This window comes from Leucoraja erinacea, chromosome 15 (assembly GCF_028641065.1).
Source record: "Leucoraja erinacea ecotype New England chromosome 15, Leri_hhj_1, whole genome shotgun sequence".
NCBI lineage: Eukaryota > Metazoa > Chordata > Chondrichthyes > Rajiformes > Rajidae > Leucoraja > Leucoraja erinaceus.
The window spans coordinates 42,296,316-42,322,521 of NC_073391.1; the positions used below are offsets into that span (position 1 = coordinate 42,296,316).

Consider the following 26,206-nt stretch of genomic DNA (forward strand, 5'->3'; position numbering starts at 1 on the left):
AGAACTGCAGATGCTGGTTTAAAACGAAGATAGACAAAAAATGCTGGTGTAACTCAGCGGGTCAGGCAGCATCTCTGGAGAAAAGGAATAGGTGACGTTTCGCGTCGAGACCCATCAGGATCCGAAATGTCACCCATTCCTTTTCTCCAGAGATGCTGTCTGACCCGCTGAGTTACTCGAGCTTTTTGTGTCAATCTTCAGCTTAAGAAAAGTGCAGGTTGTTTTATGAGAAGCCCACTATATTGCAATTGCAACATTGCACAGTTAATACAATCATTACCATCTCTACACCAACCAGTCCAAGAACAATTATACAGCTGTACCATTTCTTATCTCTAGATTTCTTATCCCAATCTGAGGAAGGGTCTTGACCCGAAATGTCGCCTATTCCTTTTCTGGGCCATTCTTTGGAAAGCGAACCAAAGTGTCACACACGTGACCAGATGTCATTACGTAAAGTAATACGTTAAAAAATTCTTGCAAGAGATTAATCTTATTTATTGCTATTTACCTATCTACAGAACTATAATTTAAAAAAAAAATAAATGCACAGAGTTTGTAAGATAATAAATACTGAGTTATGATTAAATTGCTTCCGTGTGAGGCCACACATGTGACCAGTCATATTTGACCTCTGATCCTAAACAAATATTGTCAGCATAACATAAACATTTCATTTTATAAACTTAAAAAAAAAATATATATATACAATACACAACAATATACCTGTAATGCTTTCAGAATTAGAAGAGATGTATTCCACAATTTTTCATATTTTTGGTCACACACGTGGCTAAGAATGGCCCTTCTCCAGAGAATCTTTACAAGAATGATGCCAAGAATGAGTAGGTTAACCTATGATGAGCGTTTGTCGGCACTGCGCCTGTACTCGCTGGAGTTTAGAAGAATGAGGAGGGACCTCATTGAAACACACAGAATAATGAAAGGCTCGGATAGAGTGGATGTGGAGAGGATGTTTTCACTCGTGGGAGAGTTTAGATGTCATAGCCTCAGAATTAAAGGACATTCTTTTAGGAAGGAGATGAGGAGACAGTTCTTTAGTCAGAGGGTGGTGAACCTGTAGAATTCTTTGCCTCCGAAGGCTGTGCAGGCTAAGTCAGTGGATATTTTTAAGGCAGAGATGGATACATTCATGATTAGTACGGGGGTCAGAGGTTACGGGGAGAAGGCAGAAGATTGGAGTTCGGAGGGAGAGATAGATCAGCCATGATTGAATGGCGGAGTAGACATGATGAGCCGAATGGCCTAATTAGACTCCAATCACATGACCTTACGTTGCCTGACCCACTGAGTTCCTTCAACATTTTGTGCCGACCTTAAGTATAATTGAAGCGTGCCGTACCTGCATATTCAGTGGGTCCACAAGGTGTGCTGCAATACTCATCTCGTATTCGGTTAGCTTGACGTTCTTCACACCGATCTGCTTCATTAGTCTCTCTGCCTGGAAGTCAATAATCAATCCAAATTGAAACAGAAAGCAAACTCAGCCTCATGGTCACATTGGCATGTTGATCTATTCATACATTGACAATATTAAATAGCAAGAATTGAACTCTCAGTTCATAAGCTATAAGAGCAGAATTAGGCCATTCGGCCCATCTAGTCCACTTTGCCATTCAATCATGGCTGATCTATCTTTTCGTCTCAACCCTATTCTCCTGCCTTCTTCCCATAAGCCCTGACACCTGTTCAAGTGAAAATGTTTCTTTGCGTCTAACTCCAAAGCGCACATTTATTTCTCCTCAATGAATAAAAGCAAAGCAATAAATTAGAATAAATATTACATACAAATGCAAATGCTGGTTTACAAAACAAAAGATACAAAGTGCTAGACAAACTCACCGAAATCAGGCAGCACCTCTGGGAGAACATGGATGGTCACACCCAAGGTGAAGGCAGAAAGGATATAGATGGCCACCAGGGAAGGGGAAGGGAGTGAGCGGAGAGTACAAGAATCCTCAGTGGCCATAGACAGACACAAAATGCTGGAATAACTCAGGCAGCATCTCTGGAGAGAAGGAATGAGTGACCCTTCTTTAGACTGATGGGGGGGGGGGGGGGGGGGGGGGGGGGGGGGGGGGGGGGGAGGGGGGGGGGGATAGATAGGTAAGGAAGTGTAAGGGTGTGAAAACAGGGCAAAGGGACTGGAGATCAAGGACAATGCAGAATAGATCATTGTTAGCTGGGAGAAGGTAACAACAAAGCTAACAGAGATAAAATGTAGTCGCAGACAATAAGACTGGTCGTACAAATGGGAAGGGGGAGGGATGGAGAGAAAGGGAAAGCAAGGGTTACTTGAAGTTAGAGAAACCAATGTTCATACCCCTGGAGAGTAAGCTGCCCAAGCAAAATATGAGGTGCTGTTCCTCCAATTTGCACTGGGCCACACTTTGACATTCCTCAGTGGCCATTCTGCTCAAAGACCAAGTATGCCCTTATGGATGCTGTCGCAAGTTGGGTGGGTGGGGGGGGAGGGAAGATGATTGTTCAGAGGAGAACAGTAGCAGCAGAACAAAGCCTGTCTCTGAGGCATGGCAGGGTAGGGGGAGGTCAGACAGAGGGATGATGAGAGGTGACCTGTCGATTTAAGAGGCAGACAGGAGCAAAGAACCTATAGCTCGCTATAGGATCTTTGGACAGGAGATTCCACGACAGCAAACCGGACTCCAGGATATTCCAGTGTTCATTCCAACGGAACTGCGATCGCTATTTCTGAAAATGCTGTACGACACACATTGGAATTGTGCGAATTAAGGCGCTCGCCCGCATGCATGCATGTGTGGTGGCCGAACATCGAGACCGATTTAGCTGACCATGGCAAGGACTGCACACCATGTGCCGAAACAGCGCCGAACCCGCCGGAAGAGACCTCTACATGGCTCGTCCCCGACCAACCATGGCTGCGAATCCACATAGATTTTGCCGGACCGTTCCTGGAGGACATGTGGCTGGTCGTCATGGACGCCCATTCGAAATGGCCACATGTTATCCAAATGAATAAGTATGCAACCACCGAAACAACCACTTCTGCTCTCGACGATTTGTTCGCCATTTGGGGATTGCCCTTAACAATCGTAAGCGACAATGGACCCCAATTTGCCTCGCAAATTAAATGTTCAGTAACAGGTACAAACAACACTCAATCGTGCATCTGACATTAGCACCTTTTCATCCACCCTCAAATGGTGAGGCAGAGCGGCTCGTCGGCGTTTTCAAGCAGGCCATGAAATGTGCTGTAGGAATCGAAACGATTGGCATTGCGTGGATTTCTTACAGCAATATCGAACCGACCCAAACTGCACTACCGGTCGAACTCCAGCGGAGATGATGCTCGGATGTCAAGTGCGCTCTCCCCTATCAGTTTTGAACCCGACCCGTAACTCTTATAAAGCGTGCACTCAGCCAACAAAGTCAAACAAGTCCAAATTCGACATTGGCAACTACCACGCCCCAAGGAAAGCAAATGGTGCGCTGGCAGGATCATGGCTCACATTGGAACCAAAATGTACACCGTCCAAGGCCAAGACGGACAATGCAAACAGCATGATGACCAATTAAGAAGCCGCGTTCCTCCAGCGAAGACTGCGCTTAACCTGACCAAAACCAAGCAGTCGGACACCTCAGTGTCGAATTGTGTGGATACTGGATTGCCTGACTTTAACGAAGTTCCGCCAGATGAACTCGTGGTACTCCCCCAAGGCAACTCATTCAGGAATAGAGACGTTCAATCTGGAAAGGGGGAGTGTGATGTTTTGTGGACGGTGTGGGGTGGGAGGACACGTTTCTCCTCCCGTGCAGCATGTGGTGCTGCACAGGACAAAGGGAGATGTCTTGTATATACTTTATCCTGTCGGCAGACAGTATGCGGGTAGCCATTGTGTCTTGCTGCCAGCATTGAGTGAAACATTAAAGAGTTCTGTTGTAAACTAAAGACTCTCAAATTTTGTGCAGACCTAGAAAACGAACACGAAAATTACCCTCATAATTATATCAGATTGTACTTTCCTCATTTGTAAATACAAAATAAGCTATAATTAGCTACTTCAGTCTATTGCTAATTGAATTGGCTGAGGGTGTGGTTGGTGACACTAATTATGGAGTTGCTGCGGCCTTAATGCATGGGAGTATATTAGGATAACATCTATAAAAATATGTGAAGGCTTGTACCCGATAGATCATGGTTTCATGGCAGTTTTCGAAAGTAGTAAAATCTACTGTTTTAAATGGAAAATAAACACTTAACAATTGCCTGTTCACTGGGTGCTCTGGTCTCTTCTACACTCCAAAGAAGTACAGGTCTGTAAGTTAATTGGCTTCGGTAAAAATGGTAAATTGCCCCTAGTGTAGGATACTGCTAGTGTACGGGATCGCTGGTCGGCGCGGACTCGGTGGGCTGAAGGGCCTGTTTCCGTGCTGTATCTATGAACCGAACTCATTAAATATGAGACAGACCGAGCAACATAATGATATTGAAATGCAACTAAAGCAAAATTCTGCAATCCCCATTTTTGAGAACCAGATCATAAGATCATAAGAGATAGGGGTAGAATTAGGCCATTCGGCACATCATGTCCACGCCATTCAATCATCTATCTCTCCCTCCTAACCTCATTCTCCTGCCTTTTTCCCCCACCCAGTTTTATTCCACCAGGGAGGTCTTACCTTCCACTACCTGCAACCTCCAGCAATCACCTTCAACTAGCATCGAAACCGGCTTCGAATAAAAAATAACCGATTATTAAAATGGCAACCTATTTTTAGTGGCGGCTGGTTTTGAATTTTTTTGAAATGATTGCCGGAACATAGAAGAATCAGAAACCACTTTCGACCATTAGGGAGACTGACAAAAACCTCCGGGAACCGCACGGAAACTTTGGGTGGGGCGCAAAGTCTCCAGAGGTTTCCGTTCAGGTTTCCTAAGTGGGACAGGGGCATTACACTCCAACCTCTCTCCACTGCCTCTGCTGCAAGGTTTGAATATCAAAGCTTTTTTCTTTCATAAGCCTCGTCCACAGCCTCCTCCCAGGGGACCGTCAGCTCAATGATGAAAACACGCCGAGAGGAGTTGGACCAGAGAACGAGGTCTGATCAGTATTAAACAGCAAATATAAATCTCCAAAGCTGAACTACTCTGAATAAATGGACCTTGGCTATGTTTGAACTACCTTGTTTTGCACGGAAATAGTTGTCACATAACCCAACACCACAGCATCAAACATCATCAAAATTACTCGATCCTATTACCAAATAGAGAGTGATCTGTCCTACCATCCACCTCATTTTCAGACTCCATTTTCTCCAGAGATGCTGCCTGACCCATTGAGTTACTCCAGCACTTTGTGTCTACCCATTTACTCAGAATAATTCAGCACTGGAAATATATGCTGTTTAATACTAAATCAATTGGTTTATCATTGTGCTAAGTTTTCTTCATCAGTATTGTTATGGGTTCAGATGCCATTCGAAGACTTGTGCACCTACCTAGAGGGACACTCCAATCCAATACTGAGGAGGTGCTACATTTTTCAAAGCGCTGTCTTTTGGAGGAAAGGAGAAACCAAGATGTTGTCTGCTACTCCAGATGGATGTAAATAAAACACCACAACATTATCGAGGCAACAATTGAGCTCACCCTGATTTCCAGGCCAATGCTTATTTCCCAATAACAATCTGTAACACAGATTATCCAATCACTTACTTTGGCGGTATTTGTAGTACCTTATTTTGCACAAATTGGCTGTCACATAACCCAACATAACAGCATCAAACACCCCTCAAAATTACTTAATCCTATCGATACGAGAGACAGTCCTGACCTACCATCTACCGCATTGGAAACCTTCCGACTATCTCTAATTGGACTTTATCTTGCACTAAATATTATTCCCTTCATTCTGTGAATGTGCACTGTGGACGGCTTGATTGTAATCATCAGAATCAGAATCACACTTTGTTCGCCAAGTATGTTTTGCAACATACGAGGAATTTAGTATGTTGCAAAACACAAGAAATTCCTGTATTGCCTTTTGGCCGACTGGATAGCACACAACGAAAAATCTTTTCACCACACTTCGCTACATGTGACAATAATATACCAAACTAATTGACTAAACTTCCCCCTCGTCACAAATGACATGAAGTTGATCGCTTTGACATTATATTTTACTCATTCCACAGATATAAAGTCAAGGCACTCTCCCCCTCTCTCTCCATCTCCAAATACTAAAGGCCATAGAGTGATACAGCATGGAAACAGACCCTTCGGCCCAATTTGCCCACACTGGCCAACATGTCCCAGCTACACTGGTCCCACCTGCCTGCTTTTGGCCCGTATCCCTCCAAACCTGTCCTATCCATGCACCTGTCTAACTCCAGAGATGCTGCCTGTCCCGCTGAGTTACTCCAGCATTTTGTGGTTTTATGTTATCCTCCTACAGCACAAGTATGTATAAGTAGATTAGATACTACTTTGGCATTGGGCTTGGCTTTCTTGGTTGAGCACTTATCCTGGTGTTATAGAACATAGCTTGTATGATTTAACAGTAATCACAACTCGCGTTCTGGTTACCCCATTACAGGAAGGATGTGGAGGCTTTGGAAAGGATGCCTGTCCAAAGAATCCTTTGGAAATGATTTACCAGAATGATGCCTGGATTAGAGGATATTAGCTACAGGGTTGGACAAACTTGGGATTGTTTTCTCTGCAACGCTGGAGTTAAAGGGAGACCTGATAGCAGTATATAAAATGATGAGATGCAGAGATAGGGTGGGCAGTCATAATCTTTTAACCCAGGATGGAAATATCAAATACTAGAGGGCATAAGTGAAAGGTGAGAGGGGCAAAGTTTAATAGAGATATGCAGGGCAAGTTTTTTTTTACACATGTGTGGCGAGTGCTTGGAAGGCGTTGCTAGGGATGGTGATAGAGGCAGATATGATAGTGGCATTTGAAACACTTTTGGATGGGCACATGCATGTGCAGGGAGTGGAGAGATATGGATTATATGCAGGCAGATAAGCGTTGGCTTTAGCATTGCGTTTGGCAAAGACATTGCGGGCAAAGGGCTTGTACTTGTGCTGTACCATTCTATAATCCATACACAAAACTGAATTGAAAATTGTTCAGAGCAGAGATTGAAGCTTTAAAAAAAAAATCACCATTATTTTGTATAGGAAATTACAAAGACACATCTGGAAGAAGGTAACTCACTGTTGATTGTAAATGTGATGTAGCACTCGGCAATTGGCCATAATTGGATGATCAGCCATGATCATATTGAATGGCGGTGCAGGCTCGAAGGGCCGAATGGCCTACTCCTGCACCTATTTTCTATGTTTCTATAACATGTAAAACAGAAGAACGTACTGATTCACTGCAAAATTAGTTGGCATCTTGAAACCTTCAAGTGGTTAGGATTTATTTTTTTATATATATATGAAGGAACGGCAGATGATGCTGTTTTAAACCAAAGATAGACACAAACAGCCGAAGTAACATAGAAACATAGAAAATAGGTGCAGGAGTAGGCCATTCGGCCCTTCGAGCCTGCACCGCCATTCAATATGATCATGGCTGATCATCCAACTCAGTATCCCGTACCTGCCTTCTCTCCATACCCCCTGATCCCTTTAGCCACATAGGCCACATCTAACTCCTTCTTAAATATTGCCAATGAACTGGCCTAGCTACCTTCTGTGGCAGAGAGTTCCAGAGATTCACCACTCTCTGTGTGAAAAAAGTTTTTCTCATCTCGGTCCTAAAGGATTTCCCCTCTATCCTTAAGCTGTGACCCTTGTCCTGGACTTCCCCAACATCGGGAGCAATCTTCCTGTATCTAGCCTGTCCAACCCCTTAAGAATTTTGTAAGTTTCTATAAGATCCCCCCTAACTCACGTCGCAGCGGCCTCTGCAGTCCTTCTGTCGTTTTTCTGTTGTTGTCTCGTTTGTATGTAGTTTTTATTTTTTTTAAACTGGGTATGCGTGTGGGCGGCAGGGGGTGGGGAAACTTTTTAAAATCTTTCCCCTGCACGGAGAACCCGACCTTTTCTCTGTCGGGTGTCCGTTGTCGTTGGGGCCGAGTACCGTGGAGCGGCCTCCAACCGGAACGACCTGGGGCTCCAGTCGCAGAGCTGCGGACTTACCCACCATCGTGGAGCTGGCCGAGTTCGGAGCGGGAGGAGCAGTGGTGGCGCGCTGCTGCGGCCTGACCCAGGAGATTCGGGGGCTCCAGCCGCCGGCCCAGTGGACGGTGACACCGGGAGCCCGCAGGTCCCTGCTGGGTGACCGCTTTTCGGGGCTTCCGCAACAGCAACTTCTCCCGCCCGAGTTGCGGGGTTGAAGGTGACCTGGAGCGGGGCCTTAACATCGCCAGGAGCGGCTTTAAATGGCCGCGGGACTTGTTAGTGCACGCCCGGGGCTCCAACACCAAGACCCGGAGCGCGGCCTTGCATCACCCGGCGCGGCTTTATAATTGCCGCGGGAATTATTTACCATCGCCCTCCGGGGGCTTTGACTCTGACATCGGGAGGAGAACGAGGAGTGCAGGGGAGAGATAAGACTTTGCCTTCCATCACAGCGAGGAGGAGATTCACTGTGATGGATGTTCGTGTAAATTGTGTTGTGTCTTGGTTCTACTTGTTTGTATGACTGCAGAAACCAAATTTCGTTTGAATCTCTGGGTTCAAATGACAACAAATAAATTGTATTGTATTGTAACTCAGCGGGACAGGCAGCACCTCTGGAGGGGAGGAATGGGTGATGTTTCTGGTAGAGACTCTTACACCGCTTTACACAAGACATGTCGATTTCGATATCTTGGATCAGTTACACTTTACTTTACTTTGGCATTTTGAAATACAGTACGGAAACAGGCCCTTCGGCCCATCCAGTCCACTAACACTATCCTACACACTAGGGACCTTTTACAATTTTACCGGCCATTTAACCTGCCAACCTGGAGAAAAGGAAGAGACGACGTTGCAGGTTGATACCCTTCTTCAGACTGAAGTCAGAGGAAAGGGAGAGTTCCCTCTCGATCCGAAACATCACTTACTCCTTTTCTCCAGAGATGCTGCCTGACCCGCCGAGTTACTCCAGCATTTTGTGTCTAGTTTCAGTGTAAACCAGCATCTGCAGTTCCTTCCTACCCATTTAACCTAAAGACCTGTATGTCTTTGAAGTGCGGGAGGAAACCACAGCACCAGGAGAAAACTGACGCAGTCACAGGGAGAACGTACAGACTCTGTACAGACAGCATGGGAAGTCCGGATCGAACCAGGATTTCTGGTGCTGTAAGGCAGCAACCATGCCACCCGTGATGCCCATTTTGGTCTGTGTATGTTATAGATCTTTTTTTAAGAAAGCATAGGTTCACTGACTTAAATATCCTGTATACTACCACAAATGAACAAAAAAAAAACTTGGTTTGTCAATTAATTTTAATCTAGAGATATGAGTACTTTAAGATACATCCCAGTCTTTGGTGAAAGGAAGTATCTGATCTCAATCTCATTTATTTATCTGCTGCCTGCTAACCAGTGAGCAAAATACGAGATCTCAAATCAATACCGTACGAATATAAATAAGCAGTAATGTACAGAGTCCCCATCCTCCTATTCCTGGCCTACTTGTACCAACTAAAACCTGTCAATGCCTGAAAATTGCAGTTTGTCCTTTTCAACATTTAATGAAGAAATAAAATATTGTGTGGGACAAATGCTTTGTGACTTTGAGATTTTGGTCATTTGGTGTCAACTACCCACTTTAAATAGCTTCGCCTACATTTCTCAACCATATTATTGTGTCAGTTTCTCGTAATTAGATGGCTTTGTCGTGCAGGTTTATGAATAGCTCACCCTCATTTGTGTTCTTCATTTTAATGTACAAAATATATTCAGCAACTGGCAACTTCAAGGACATCCAACAAATGACACAAGTATTTCAACTCACCAGTAGATAAATAAATACAGCATCAGTGGAGGATGTGGATAGGTGACATTTCGGCTAGGGACCCTTCTTAGGTCGAAACGTTGCCCAGCTATGTCCTCCATAGATGTTGCCGACCCATTGAGGTCCTCCAGCACTTTGTGCTTTGCTCAACATTCCAGCATTCCACAGTTTCTTGTATCTCCAAGTATTTCAACTGTTGTGTATGCTCATAGGTTATAGGAGCAAGGTGAGGCCATTCAAGGCCATTCTGAAGAAGAGATTCGGCTTGAAACGTTGCCTATTTCCTTCGCTCCATAGATGCCACTGCACCCGCTGAGTTTCTCCAGCACTTTTGTCTACCTTAGGTCATTCAATTATGGCTGATCTATCCTCTAAACCCCTTCTCCCCATAAACCCCAACACCCTTACTAATCAAGAATCTGTCAGTCTCCACCTTAAAAATATCCATTGACTTGGCCCCCGCAGCCTTCTGTGGGAATGAATTCCACAGATTCACCGCCCTCTGACTAAAGAAATTCCTCCTCATCTCCTTTCCAAAGGTATTTCCTTTTATTCGGAGGCTAGGGCCTCTGGTCCTTGCATCTCCCACTAGTAGAAACATCCTCTCCACATCCTCTAACCAAGCCTTTCATGAACATCCTGTTCATGTACGTAATATACATCTTACAGCTGACAATACCACATCCTGCAGATTATATAACTGTTGAAAAGATTGAACTGTAAAAAGATTGAAAAGACTAGGCTTGTATTCACTGGAGTTTAGAAGGGTGAGGGGAGATCTTATAGAAACATATAACATTATAAAAGGACTGGACAAGCTAGATGCAGGAAAAATGTTCCCAATGTTGGGCAGGTCCAGAATCAGGGGCCACATTAAAGGGGAGACCATTTAAGACTGAGGTGAGAAAAAACGTTTTCACCCAGAAAGTTGTGAATTTGTGGAATTCCCTGCCACAGGGGGCAGTGGAGGCCAACTCACTGGATGGATTTAAGAGAGAGTTAGATGGAGCTCTAGGGGCTAGTGGAATCAAGGGATCTGGGGAGAAGGCAGGCACGGGTTATTGATTGGGGACGATCTGCCATGATCACAATGAATGGAGGTGCTGGCTTGAAGGGCCGAATGGCCTCCTCCTGCACCTATTTTCTATGTACAAAATGAGAAAAGGCGAAAAATATTCTAAACCAATTTCATTTTCATAGAATTGTACATTAATGTATATAGATGCATGTTAATTGAGAAAAGGCTCCTTTTGGCACACTCCTCAACCATGTTGCCCGTGGTCTGTGCGTGTTATAAATTGAAACAAAACCAACCTGTTTCTGTGCTTCCACTTTCTGTTTTCTTGTGGGATCAATGGCATCTACCATCCATTTGATGGTGTAGTAAGTCACGGCACCAAATATTGTCAGGCGAAAGATTAAGCCAACGATTTCATTCCGTGACAGGGGTCGGGCCAAAGACTCCGTTGGGATTTCTTTCAAGACCATCTTTGCTGCAAGATAAATGATGGAGAGGGGGGTAAGAAAACATACAACGTTACGGTCAATTTTCCAGCTATTAGAGTCATAGCGCTGCACTGCTTGGCGATAGGACATTTTGCTTAACTTGCCCATGCCAACCATGATGCCTACTACAATTTAGTTTAGCGATACAGCGCGGAAACAGGCCCTTCAGCCCACCGAGTCTGCACTAACCAGCCACTCCCGCACACTAACACTATCCTACACACACTGCGGACAATTTACACTTGTACCAAGCCAATTAACCTACAATCCTGTACGTCTTTGGAGTGTAGGAGGAAACTGAAGATCTTGGAGAAAACCCACGCAGGTCACAGGGAGAACATACAAACTCCGTACAGACAGCAACCCGTAGTCGGTATCGAACCCGGGTCTCTGGTGCTGCAAGATCTGCAAGGCAGCAACTCTCTGTACAAAATACTCTAATCCTAGTTATTCACATTCGGCCTGTTTTAGTTTAGTTTATTGTCGCATGAACGAGGTACAATGAAACGCTTTTTTGTGCGAACTATCAAGTCAGTCGAAAGCTTATAATTGATTACAATCAACTCAACCACAGTATGCAGACACAGGATAAAGAGATAAAAGTTTAGTGCAAGATAAAATCTAGCAGAGTCCGATTAAAAATAGTCCAAGGGTTTCCAATGAGGTAGATGGTAGGTCAGGACCGTTCTCTAGATGGTGATAGGATGGTTCAGTTGTTCTTCTGCTAGCTTATTGCACATAACCACCACCCACTGTGGGAACAATGTACCCCTCAGATCTCCTTTAAACTCCTCTCCCTTGCGTCCTTTAGTTTTAGACTCCCTACCAAAGAAAAAAAAAAGACCGACTACCTACCTTATCTATGCCCTCTCGTATAATTTTATAACTTTCTGTAAGGTCACCCCTCAGCCTTCAATGTTCCAGTGAGAATAAATGCAGCCTATTCAATATCTCCTTATACATGGAGCCCTCCATTCCAAGCAACATCCAGGTGAATCTCTTCTGCACTCTCTCTTTCCCACTATTGCTATCATGTCCTTTCCGTACAGTGGCGACCAGAACACAATACTTCAAGTGCAGCCTAATCAATGTTTTATCCAGCTGCAAGAAGACATCACAATCGTGATTCTCAGATCTTCAAACATGTTCATAAGTTATAGGTGTAGAATTAGGCCATTCGGCCCATCGAGTCTACTCCGCCATTCAATCATGGCTGACTCCTGATCCCATTTTCCTGCCTTCTCCCCATAACCCTTTGACACCCGCTCTAATCAAGAATTTGTCTATCTCGGCCTTAAAGATATCCACTGACTTGGCCTCCACACCCTCTGTGGCAATGAGTTCCACAGATTAATTACCCTCTGACTAAAGAAGTTCCTCCTCACCTCATTTCTAAAGGAGCGCCCTTTAATTCTGAGGCTATGACCTTTCATTATTCTGTAACTTTCAATGACGATTCCCCTCAACTTTCCAAACTCCAGCGAGTAGAGGCGCAGTGCTGCCATCATATGCTAACCCGCTCATTGCTGGAATCATTCCTGTAAACCTCCTCTGGACCTTCTCCCGAACCAGCACATCCTTCTTCAGATATGGGGCCCAAATTTGTACTCGAAATGTGGCCTGACCAGCGCCTTATAGAGCCTCAGCACTACATCTGTTTTTGTATCCCAGTCCTCTTGATATAACTGCTAGCATTGAATTTGCCTTCCTTACTGTCAAACTTCAGCCTATGAAGGCAAGCCTACCAAATGCCTTCTTTAATAATCCTACCCAACTATGTCACCATTTTCAAAAGATTATTAACATGCACCCCAACTCTACCGCTGCGCCACTTTGCTGCCCCCAATACAATTAAGGATATTTGTCTAACAAAACATGAACTGATCTTCATGGTATTGGGAATAAGAGCCTTAGAAAATCACAAAAAGGCATATATACTTTGCTGTGATTTTAAGAGAAAATAATTTTAGACAAATCTAAAAGGTAAATTGAGGATGAAACTAGCAAACAATGGGTATATTACATCTGATTTTTAAAAAGGCATCATGCAAAAAAGAGTTACATGAATAAGGCTTGGAGGGTGGGATAAAGGAAGATAATTGTGTAAAAATTAAAACTAAAAAAACTAAACTAAAGATGCTAAAAAATATTTATGTCAACAGACTGTCGTGGATAGGGTGGGTCAGGAATCAAGATTTTCATGGACCTCAAGATTTTCATGTTCATATTAATGCCGAGATGAATAAAAGTTCATTGACTTTAGTAGGAAGAACCGATAAGCAATTATGTTTTCAAACTTGAGAAACCAGCAAATGTTGGCGCAAAGACATCTGGTGGTTCATGAGATACAACAAGATAATCAGAAGGTACAACAAACTAGAGACAATGAAATGCAGATGCTGGAAGCTTGGGTAAAACACAAAATGCTGGAGTAACTCAGCGGGTCAGGCAGCATCTCTGGAGGGAAGGGACCTGCGACGTTTATGGTCGGGACTCTTCTCCAGACTGAAAAAGAGTCCCGACCCAAAACATTTCCTGTCCACTCCCTCCAGAGATGCTGCCTGACCCACTGAATTACTCCAGCATTTTGTTTTATTTGGTTTAATTTAGAGATGCGGCATGGAAACAGGCCCCTCGGCCCACCGAGTGTGTGCCGACCAACGAGCACCCGTTCACTAGTTCTATCCTATACACTAGGGATAATTTAGAGAAGCCAATTAACCTACAAACCTGCAGCAAGTCTTTGGGATGTGGGAGGAAACCAGAGCACCCGGAGAAAATACAGGAGGAACGTGCAAACTTCGTACAGACAGCACCCGTAGTCAGGATGGAACCCGAGTCTGCGGTGCTGTAAAGCAACACTGTGCTGCCCTCGGATATAAGATACAATGATACAAGGTCATGGAGATCTATTTGTGGTCAGAATTCATCATGATTTATTCTGTGCATCCTTAATCATGCTTCAAAATGCTCTATTTGTTCTGAGAAATGCAACCCCTCTAAGAAATCACCATGCAGAAGTGTTAATGCCAGCCGTTTGTTAAATCTTGAGGCATTGACTGTGCGAACCATCCTCGATGACAAAGACAAAATAAAAGACAGTGCCCAAAATGGTTTCCTGGCTATGTGCTGCGAATGGCAGAAATTTTATTATGGGATTATGAGAACGCAAGGAGGGTTGAGCAAGTTTGAGCCGGAAGATCAGAATTAATGGTAGGAGTCTGATGATATTCTTGGAGAGAGAAGGTTCATTAAGGGAAGAGATTTTTTTTTTTTTTTTTTTTAAAAAAAGAGAGGGTGGGTGGAAAGACTTCTGAAAGTGCCCACGCATTGAAGACCAGCTGTGGCTGGTTTGACATTTCAAAAATGACTTGCCCTTCATAATATTTACCTCATGGGGAGAGGCAGAAACCATGGCAGCAGAAAACTTTCCCATGAGCCGAAATGATTCATTGAAGATAGATGCTCAAATAAGTGTTTAGGTTTAGGCTAATTATTGTCACGTGTACCAAAGTACAGTAAAAAGCTTTGTTTTGCATGCTATTCAATCAGATCAGGTATAAGGTCAGAAGGGATACGAGTAGAATTAGGCCATTCGGCCCATCAAGTCTACTCCGCCATTCGATCGTGGCTGATCTATCTCTTTCTCCTAACCCCATTCTCTTGCCTTCGCCCCATAACCTCCGACACTCGTATTAATCAAGAAGCTGTATACTACATAAATTTAATCAAGTCACACTCAAGTACAATAGATAGAGCAAAGGGGAAGGTATTACATGCAGAATATAGTTCTCGGTATTGTAGTGCATCAGTTCCATAGACAAAGTTCAATCTCCTCAATGGGGCAGAGGTGAATCGGACAATACCCTAACTCATGGATGGACTGCGCAGAGACCTGATTACAAAGGGGAAGAAGCGGTTCCTGCATTTGGTGGAGTGTGCTTTCAAGCTTTTGCTGGAAGAGAGCAAAAGGAGGGGGAATGGCTAGGGTAGTATGTCTTTGATTATGTTGGCTGCTTTTCCAAGACAGCGTGAAGTGTAGACAGGGTCAATGGCGGGATGTCTGGTCTGTTTGATGGACTGGCTACATCTACAACTCTCTGCAATTTCATGCCGTCTTGGGCTGAGCTGTTCCCAAAACCAAGCGGCATGGTGGAACTGCTGCATCACAGGGCCAAAGACCCGGGCTTGATTCTGACCTCGGGTGCTGTCTGTGTGGATTGAGCACGTTCCCCCTGTATCCATGTAGGGTACCACCAGGTGCACCGGTTTCCTCCCACATCCCAAAGACATGCAGGTTTGTAGATTAATTGGCCTCTGTAATTTGCCCCCAAGTGCGAAGGGAGTGGATGCAAAAGTGGGATAACATAAAACTAGCGTGAACGGGTCACAGAGTGATACAGTGTGGAAACAGGCCCTTCGGCCCAATGTGCCCACACTGACCAACATGTCACCCACCCACCACCAGTCCCACCTGACTGTCCTTGGTCCAAATCCCTCCAAATCAGTCCTATCCATGTACCTGTCATAACTGTTTCTTAAACTCTTGGGGTAGTCCCAGCCTCAAAGGGGAAAAACTACATCATCTGGCAGCTTGTCCCCCCATATACCCAACCACCATATGTGTGAAAAAGTAACCCCTCAGATTCCTCTGTAACCTTTTGACCCTTCACCTTGAACCTATGTCCTCTGGTCCTCAATTCCCCTTCTCTGGTCAAGAGATTCTGTGCACTACCCCATCTATTCCTCTCATGATTTTGTTCACCACTATAAGATCACCTCTCATCCTCCTTTGCTCCAAGGAATAGAGACTCAGCCTAATCAACCTCTCCCTATAGCTCACACCTTCTAGGCCTGGCAACATCCTCACAAATCTTCTCTGCACCCTTTCAAGCTTGAAAGGGTGATCGATGGTCGGCAAGGATTCATTGGGCCAATGCTATAACTCTAAACTAAAGAAGCTGTGATGCAACCCGACAGTATGCTTTCTATGGTACATCTGTAGAAGCTTGTAAGAGTTACTGGAGACATGGATAGGACAGTTTTGGAGGGATATGGAGCTAATTCAGGCAGGTGGGACTACTATAGCTGGGAAAGCAAGTGTGGAGGGTACAATGGGCACAAATAGGCGGCACAGAGCTGCTGTGTTACAGCGCTTGCAGTGCCAGAGACCCAGGTTCGACCCTGACTAGGGGTGCTGTCTGTACAGAGTTTGTATGTTCTCCCCGTGACTGCATGGGTTTTCTCTGAGATCTTCAGTTTCCTCCCACACTCCAAAGACGTACTGGTTTGTAGTTAAATTTACTTGGTATAAATGTAAAAAAATGTCCCTAATGTTAATGTGCATGGATTGCTGATCAGTGCGGACTCAGTGGGCGGAGGGGCCTGTTTCTGTGCTGTATCTCTAAACTAAACTAAAATGGGAACGTTTGCTGCAACTATATAGGATGCTAATTGTGTAAAAATTAAAACTAAAAAAACTAAACTAAAGATGCTAAAAAATATTTATGTCAACAGACTGTCGTGGATAGGGTGGGTCAGGAATCAAGATTTTCATGGACCTCAAGATTTTCATGTTCATATTAATGCCGAGATGAATAAAAGTTCATTGACTTTAGTAGGAAGAACCGATAAGCAATTATGTTTTCAAACTTGAGAAACCAGCAAATGTTGGCGCAAAGACATCTGGTGGTTCATGAGATACAACAAGATAATCAGAAGGTACAACAAACTAGAGACAATGAAAATGCAGATGCTGGAAGCTTGGGTAAAACACAAAATGCTGGAGTAACTCAGCGGGTCAGGCAGCATCTCTGGAGGGAAGGGACCTGCGACGTTTATGGTCGGGACTCTTCTCCAGACTGAAAAAGAGTCCCGACCCAAAACATTTCCTGTCCACTCCCTCCAGAGATGCTGCCTGACCCACTGAATTACTCCAGCATTTTGTTTTATTTGGTTTAATTTAGAGATGCGGCATGGAAACAGGCCCCTCGGGCCACCGAGTGTGTGCCGACCACGAGCACCCGGTTCACTAGTTCTATCCTATACACTAGGGATAATTTAGAGAAGCCAATTAACCTACAAACCTGCAGCAAGTCTTTGGGATGTGGGAGGAAACCAGAGCACCCGGAGAAAATACAGGAGGAACGTGCAAACTTCGTACAGACAGCACCCGTAGTCAGGATGGAACCCGAGTCTGCGGTGCTGTAAAGCAACACTGTGCTGCCCTCGGATATAAGATACAATGATACAAGGTCATGGAGATCTATTTGTGGTCAGAATTCATCATGATTTATTCTGTGCATCCTTAATCATGCTTCAAAATGCTCTACTTGTTCTGAGAAACGCAACCCCTCTAAGAAATCACCATGCAGAAGTGTTAATGCCAGCCGTTTGTTAAATCTTGAGGCATTGACTGTGCGAACCATCCTCGATGACAAAGACAAAATAAAAGACAGTGCCCAAAATGGTTTCCTGGCTATGTGCTGCGAATGGCAGAAATTTTATTATGGGATTATGAGAACGCAAGGAGGGTTGAGCAAGTTTGAGCCGGAAGATCGGAATTAATGGTAGGAGTCTGATGATATTCTTGGAGAGAGTGGGGTCATTAAGGCAAGAGATTTTTTTTTTTTTTTTTTTTTTTAAAAGAGAGGGTGGGTGGAAAGACTTCTGAAAGTGCCCACGCATTGAAGACCAGCTGTGGCTGGTTTGACATTTCAAAAATGACTTGCCCTTCATAATATTTACCTCATGGGGAGAGGCAGAAACCATGGCAGCAGAAAACTTTCCCATGAGCCGAAATGATTCATTGAAGATAGATGCTCAAATAAGTGTTTAGGTTTAGGCTAATTATTGTCACGTGTACCAAAGTACAGTAAAAAGCTTTGTTTTGCATGCTATTCAATCAGATCAGATATAAGGTCAGAAGGGATACGAGTAGAATTAGGCCATTCGGCCCATCAAGTCTACTCCGCCATTCGATCGTGGCTGATCTATCTCTTTCTCCTAACCCCATTCTCTTGCCTTCGCCCCATAACCTCCGACACCCGTATTAATCAAGAAGCTGTATACTACATAAATTTAATCAAGTCACACTCAAGTACAATAGATAGAGCAAAGGGGAAGGTATTACATGCAGAATATAGTTCTCGGTATTATAGTGCATCAGTTCCATAGACAAAGTTCAATCTCCTCAATGGGGCAGAGGTGAATCGGACAATACCCTAACTCATGGATGGACTGCGCAGAGACCTGATTACAAAGGGGAAGAAGCGGTTCCTGCATTTGGTGGAGTGTGCTTTCAAGCTTTTGCTGGAAGAGAGCAAAAGGAGGAGGAATGGCTAGGGTAGTACAAGTCTTTGATTAAGTTGGCTGCTTTTCCAAGACAGCGTGAAGTGTAGACAGGGTCAATGGCGGGATGTCTGGTCTGTTTGATGGACTGGCTACATCTACAACTCTCTGCAATTTCATACCGTCTTGGGCTGAGCTGTTCCCAAAACCAAGCGGCATGGTGGAACTGCTGCATCACAGAGCCAAAGACCCGGGCTTGATTCTGACCTCGGGTGCTGTCTGTGTGGATTGAGCACGTTCCCCCTGTATCCATGTAGGGTACCACCAGGTGCACCGGTTTCCTCCCACATCCCAAAGACATGCAGGTTTGTAGATTAATTGGCCTCTGTAATTTGCCCCCAAGTGCGAAGGGAGTGGATGCAAAAGTGGGATAACATAAAAACTAGCGTGAACGGGTCACAGAGTGATACAGTGTGGAAACAGGCCCTTCGGCCCAATGTGCCCACACTGACCAACATGTCCCAGCTACACCAGTCCCACCTGACTGTGCTTGGTCCAAATCCCTCCAAATCAGTCCTATCCATGTACCTGTCTAACTGTTTCTTAAACGTTGGGGTAGTCCCAGCCTCAACTACATCATCTGGCAGCTTGTCCCATATACCCACCACCCTATGTGTGAAAAAGTAACCCCTCAGATTCCTATTAAACCTTTTCCCCTTCACCTTGAACCTATGTCCTCTGGTCCTCAATTCCCCTTCTCTGGGCAATAGATTCTGTGCACTACCCCATCTATTCCTCTCATGATTTTGTTCACCACTATAAGATCACCTCTCATCCTCCTGTGCTCCAAGGAATAGAGACTCAGCCTAATCAACCTCTCCCTATAGCTCACACCTTCTAGGCCTGGTAACATCCTCACAAATCTTCTCTGCTGGGTAAACTAAAAAAAGAACCCTTTCAAGCTTGAAAGGGTGATCAATGGTCGGCAAGGATTCATTGGGCCAATGCTATAACTCTAAACTAAAGAAGCTGTGATGCAACCCGACAGTATGCTTTCTATGGTACATCTGTAGAAGCTTGTAAGAGTTACTGGAGACATGGATAGGACAGTTTTGGAGGGATATGGAGCTAATTCAGGCAGGTGGGACTACTATAGCTGGGAAAGCAAGTGTGGAGGGTACAATGGGCACAAATAGGCGGCACAGAGCTGCTGTGTTACAGCGCTTGCAGTGCCAGAGACCCAGGTTCGACCCTGACTAGGGGTGCTGTCTGTACAGAGTTTGTATGTTCTCCCCGTGACTGCATGGGTTTTCTCTGAGATCTTCAGTTTCCTCCCACACTCCAAAGACGTACTGGTTTGTAGTTAAATTTACTTGGTATAAATGTAAAAAAATGTCCCTAATGTTAATGTGCATGGATTGCTGATCAGTGCGGACTCAGTGGGCCGGAGGGCCTGTTTCTGTGCTGTATCTCTAAACTAAACTAAAATGGGAACGTTTGCTGCAACTATATAGGATGCTAGTGATATTAAACAAAGTATTTATTGCTCATTGTTTTGGTCCTTTATTTATGAGAAGACATACTACATTAGAGGAAGATCCTCTAGGCTAATTCCTGGAATGAGAGGGTTGACCTATCACGAGTAACATTACTTTGGATATGTTGAGAATTACATCTCAGTTGAACTGCAAGGATGGAAGGCAAGGTAAGTGGAACCATAAGATGCTGGTGCAAAATTAGGCCATTCGGCCCATTGAGTCTGCTCTTCCATTCAATCACGGCTGATTATTATTCTCGCCATACCCTACTCTTCTTCCTTTTCCCTATAACCTTTGACATCCTTACTAAATAAGAACTTATCAAACTCCACTTTAAAAATACCCATTGACTTGGCCTTTGCAGCCGTCTGTGGCAATGAATTCTACAGATTCACCACACCCTGCTTAAAGAAATTCCTCATCTCCATTTCAAAAGGAACATCATTTTATTCTGAGGCGGTGCCCTCTGGTTCTAGACTCTCCCACTATTGGAAACATACTCTCCACATCCACTCTATACAGGCTTTTCATCATTTGGTAGGATTCAATTTGATTCCCCCTCATCCTTCTAAACTCCAGTTGAACAGGCCCTGAGCAAATTCCTTGAATTGGGAACAAGAAGCAAGAACAAATCTAATTGAGATGTACAGGCACAAAATGGTGATGTAACTCAGGAGGTCAGGCAGTGTCTCTGGAGAAAATGTATAGGTGACTTTAAAGACACAAAGTGCTGGAGTAACTCAGCAGGTCAGGCAGCATCTCTGGTGAATATGGATAGGGTCGGAACCCTTCTTCAGATTGAGGAGAAATCACCCAATGACACATGGGATGAAATATGAAGGTGATATTGCCAGAACAGATGCATGAGAATAAACAAAAACAAATGGATTGAGTCAAAGATAAGACACAAAATGCTGGAGTAACTCATCGGGTCAGGCAGCATCTCTGGAGGAACAGGTGACTGTTCGGGTCAGAACCATTCTTCAGATTGAAAGATAGAAAAGGCCAGAACAAAGCAGGGCTGGCAACAAGATGACCTCAGGAAGGTTGGAGTCCATAACAGCTCATTGTTGGCTGGGGAAGATGTGCTTCCGATAGGGATAGAAGGTTGTGAACAGTGGAACTAATAGGATGACCTGGACAGGGGTGGGGGAGAGGAATGCGGGAGTTACTTGAAATTAGAGAAATCAATGTTCATACTGCTGGGTTGTAAGCTGTTCAAGCGAAATAGGAGGTTCTGTTCCTCCAATTTGTGTGTGGCACCACTCTGACAATGGACGAGGCCCAGGACAGAAAGGACAGTATGGGAAGGGGAGATACAATGTTTGACAATCGGGAGATCACGTCTGCCAAGATGAACTGCCTTGAATGGATGAAGCCCTTCCACACACAATCCACAAGTATTTCCTGTAATTTTTGCTTTAGTTTCAAAATCCAACATCTGCAGTGTTTTATAAGGTCATAAGGAATAGGGGTAGAATTAGAATCGTCTACTCCGCCATTCAATCATGGCTGATCTCTCTCCCTCCTAACCCCATTTTCCTGCCTTCATCCCATTACCTCTGACACCTGTACTAATCACAATTCATTCTATCTCCACCTTAAAATTATCCACTGACTTGGCCTGGCAAAGAATTCCACAGATTCATCACCCTCCAACTAAAGAAATGTCTCTTCATCTCCTTCCTAAAAGGTCCTTTTATTCTGAGGCTCTGACCTCTAGTCCTAGACTCTCCCACTGGTGGAAACATCCTCTCCACATCCAATCTATCCTTGACTTTCACTATTCTTCAAAGAGCCTCCCTTCCCCCTCATTCTTCCAAACACCTGCGAGTTCAGTTTCAGTTTCCAAATACTCCACACACCCAAATGAAATAAAACATCATAAAATAAATCACATAAACATTCTCGTTTCTGCGGCAGTCTATTCCTACCGCCAAAAGGAACATTAATTATTTTTATAATGATATAAAATATTATTAAATGGCAGAGATTGAGGGGAACAGTGTGAAGACGTGGTGACACAAGTCAAACATGCGGAAGACACTGCGTCACGCGGAAATAATAATTGGGTTTTTTTTGGTTGCATATTGTTTTGGTTTTAAAGACAACCTTTGAGGGAAAAGTGTTGATCTCCTTACACTGAAAATCGGGCCCGCAAGTGCTGAGACATCGAAGACCTTGAGTGAACCTCCAGGGTCATTTTCCCACTGACTGCCCTGGTGGGTGAGGGTGGTTGGTTTTATAAACATCTCCGGACAGGTCGCGTCGCGTCGCCCCCCCCCCCCGCCCTCTGGTTGGACACGGTGACATCAGAAACAATATATGGATGTAATTCAAATGCGTTTTTGAATTGGTTCATTCAGCTGCGGCCCCCACCTCAAGGTTAAAGCGGCGGCGAGAGGCCCTCACTCAGCGTCCGCCCGGCCCGGCGCGGCCAGGCGGTCTGACAAGCTCGCGCTCTATGCCCGGCGCAGTGATATCCCCCCCCCGGGAGAAGCGGCCCTCTGTTCCAGCCGATGCCCAACCGACCTGAGTGCTTGTATTCTGCCGACAAAGGGCGCCCGACGCGGCCGTTCTCCGGGAGGTGAAGAGAAGCAGGGATGGCGGTTCCGGCTCCTCACACTGGCTCACCTGGGCCTAAAGCGAGGGGGGGGTGGGGAATGCGCATGGTTACCCGGCCCCGGCCCGCTTCCGTGTCCTCCTCCACACAACGTACGGGCAACACCAAACCCTCTCCGTGGTTCCGACGACTCGTCAGAGAGTTGAGTGAGTCTTAAAGAAGGGTCCCGACCAAAGATCGTAGAGGGACAAGATAGACCACTCCTTCGAAATTCAATGGGCCGACGTGTAGTACGCAACGGAACGTCACGGCCGCCATTTGTTACAGCGACACTCGACTTCCGGTATTCCACCCGCTGTGATTCAAAGCAAAGATTATAGAGCTCCGCTATAATCTTTGATCCAAAGCAAAGATCCTCAAGTATCTTGTAGCGGGAACAGCCCCCTCCTTTGTGTAGTTTCCCTTGCATTGTATTGCTTTAACACACACTGCAAAAAAATAAATTTAACGTATATATATTTAATATATTTATATGAATGTGTGTCTGTGTGTGAGAGGCAAGTTAGAGATAATAGTTTATTCTCATGTATCAGAAGCTACTTTGATTTAAATAATCGCTATTAATTTATTTGTCTTGTAAGATGATATACATAAACCATAAAGGCAATTATATATATAATTATATAGTAATAATATATATATGCATATATATATTTACACACACATATATATACACATACATATATACACACACATATATGCACATACATACATACAAATACACATACATATCCACACATACAAATACACACATACATATGGATACATTTATATGCATACATACACACATATAAACATATATATACATATATATATATACACATATACATATACATGCATATATATACACATATATATATATTTATACATATGATTAACATGTAGAGGAACCAACGAGAGAGCAGGCTATTTTAGACTGGGTATTGAGTAATGAGGAAGGGTTAGTTAGCAATCTTGTTGTACTGCCCCCTTGGGCAAGAGTGACCATAATATGGTTGAGTTCTTCATTAGGCAGGCAGTGACTAGTGGGGTACCGCAAGGCTCAGTGCTGGGACCCCAGCTATTTACAATATATATTAATGATCTGGATGAGGGAATTGAAGGCAATATCTCCAAGTTTGCGGATGACACTAAGCTGGGGGACAGTGTTAGCTGTGAGGAGGATGCTAGGAGACTGCAAGGTGACTTGGATAGGCTGGGTGAGTGGTCAAATGTTTGGCAGATGCAGTATAATGTGGATAAATGTGAGGTTATCCATTTTGGTGGCAAAAACAGGAAAGCAGACTATTATCTAAATGGCGGCCGACTAGGAAAAGGGGAGATGCAGCGAGACCTGGGTGTCATGGTACACCAGTCATTGAAAGTAGGCATGCAGGTGCAGCAGGCAGTGAAGAAAGCGAATGGTATGTTAGCTTTCATAGCGAAAGGATTTGAGTATAGGAGCAGGGAGTTTCTACTGCAGTTGTACAGGGTCTTGGTGAGACCACACCTGGAGTATTGCGTACAGTTTTGGTCTCAAAATCTGAGGAAGGACATTATTGCCATAGAGGGAGTGCAGAGAAGGTTCACCAGACTGATTCCTGGGATGTCAGGACTGTCTTATGAAGAAAGACTGGATACACTTGGTTTATACTCTCTAGAATTTAGGAGATTGAGAGGGGATCTTATAGAAACTTACAAAATTCTTAAGGGGTTGGACAGACTAGATGCAGGAAGATTGCTCCCGATGTTGGGGAAGTCCAGGACAAGGGGTCACAGCTTAAGGATAAGGGGGGAATCCTTTAAAACCGAGATGAGAAGAACCTTTTTCACACAGAGAGTGGTGAATCTCTGGAACTCTCTGCCGCAGAGGGTAGTCGAGGCCAGTTCATTGGCTATATTTAAGAGGGAGTTAGATGTGGCCCTTGTGGTTAAGGGGATCAGAGGGTATGGAGAGAAGGCAGGTACGGGATACTGAGTTGGATGATCAGCCATGATCATATTGAATGGCGGTGCAGGCTCGAAGGGCCGAATGGCCTACTCCTGCACCTAATTTCTATGTTTCTATTATTTTCCAACGATCAATAGATTTACGATCAGTTCCTGTGGATTGGAGGATAGCTAATGCTATCCCACTTTTCAAGAAAGGAGCGAGAGAGAAAATGGGGAATTACAGACCAGTTAGCCTGACTTTGGTGGTGTGAAAGATGCTGGAGTCAATTATTAAAGATGTAATAATGGGGCATTTGGATAGCAGTAAAAGCATTAGTCCAAGTCAACATGGATTTATGATTTTACAATGCATTTAAGCCTCTCCCATTTTTATGAGATGAATTCCTGGAATATGCAGGAAGTTTATTGTAACCTAGTGCTACTTGCCTGAACAATGGATGATATATCACTTAAATGCAATTGTTTTCAGTTGTGTGGAGAGACCTGTATATTGAAAATGTGTTTTGCCTCTAATATGTCAATTTACCTTAAATGTAGAAGAGCTTATTAAAATCTTCTTACAAAGACAATTAAGTATTTTCTATCTATCCTCTTTTGGACCCAAGGCATAGCAGAGCTGCCAACTCTCACGAAGAGGTAAGGGAGGGAGAGATGGAAGGGTGGGAGAGAGGCAAGGGAAGGAGATCGCGAAGAGAGAGGGGAGAGAGAGAGAGAGAGAGAGAGAGAGAGAGAGAGAGAGAGAGAGATCGAGAGAAGAGAGAGAGAGCGAGAGATCGAGAGAGGAGAGAGGAGAGAGAGAGGAGAGAGGGAGAGGAAGAGAGGGGGGAGAGGGGGAGGGGGAAGGGGGGGGGGGGACAGGGACAGGGGAGAAGGGGGACAGGGGGGGGGGGAGAGGGAGAAGGGGGGAGGGAGAGTGGAACGATAGCACATTATAACGCGCAGCCGTCCCATTCCGACCAAAGATTATAGAGCAGAGCTCCACTAGTATCTTTGATTGCGGCCGCCGCCACCGAACCCCCCGACCCACCATTGCACCCAAAGATGATAGAGCAGAGTTACATAATATTTGATTGCACCCTTCTTCACGGCGGGCTTGTGATGTCTTGTATGTATGTGAGTGTTGTTTGCTATGTCCCTATGTTCGAGGAATATAATGGGTAACAGCCGCCCATTCTCGGACTCGAAAAATCTCCTGGTCACTGGACCTAATGTGTCCGCGGGCCATATTGTGCAGACTAATCCCTTACAAAACAAAACCAAAAACGTACAGAAGTGTTAAAATTGTCTTTATTATTGTGGTGAGTAAAGAACTATTAAAAATAAGTCTAATAACTTTCTAATGTACCG

The 26,206-nt window shown here is 44.5% G+C and overlaps 1 protein-coding gene across 3 annotated transcripts in view; it reads right to left on the reverse strand.

The window, feature by feature from the left end:
* atad1b (ATPase family AAA domain containing 1b) overlaps positions 1–26,206 on the reverse strand; it is a 55,909-nt gene that overhangs the window by 17,378 nt on the left and 12,325 nt on the right. Inside the window, exons 1-3 of one of the 3 annotated variants that reach the window (XM_055647258.1) lie at positions 22,837–22,996; positions 11,285–11,463; positions 1,364–1,462 (exon numbers count right to left, since the gene is read on the reverse strand). In XM_055647258.1, coding sequence (XP_055503233.1) covers positions 1,364–1,462; positions 11,285–11,458 — 273 coding nt within the window. In that variant the 5' untranslated portion in view covers positions 11,459–11,463; positions 22,837–22,996. Of the gene's footprint in view, positions 1–1,363; positions 1,463–11,284; positions 11,464–22,445; positions 22,530–22,836; positions 22,997–26,206 lie in introns of those variants that run through there. The other 2 variants (XM_055647259.1, XM_055647260.1) reach the window with 2 other exon arrangements.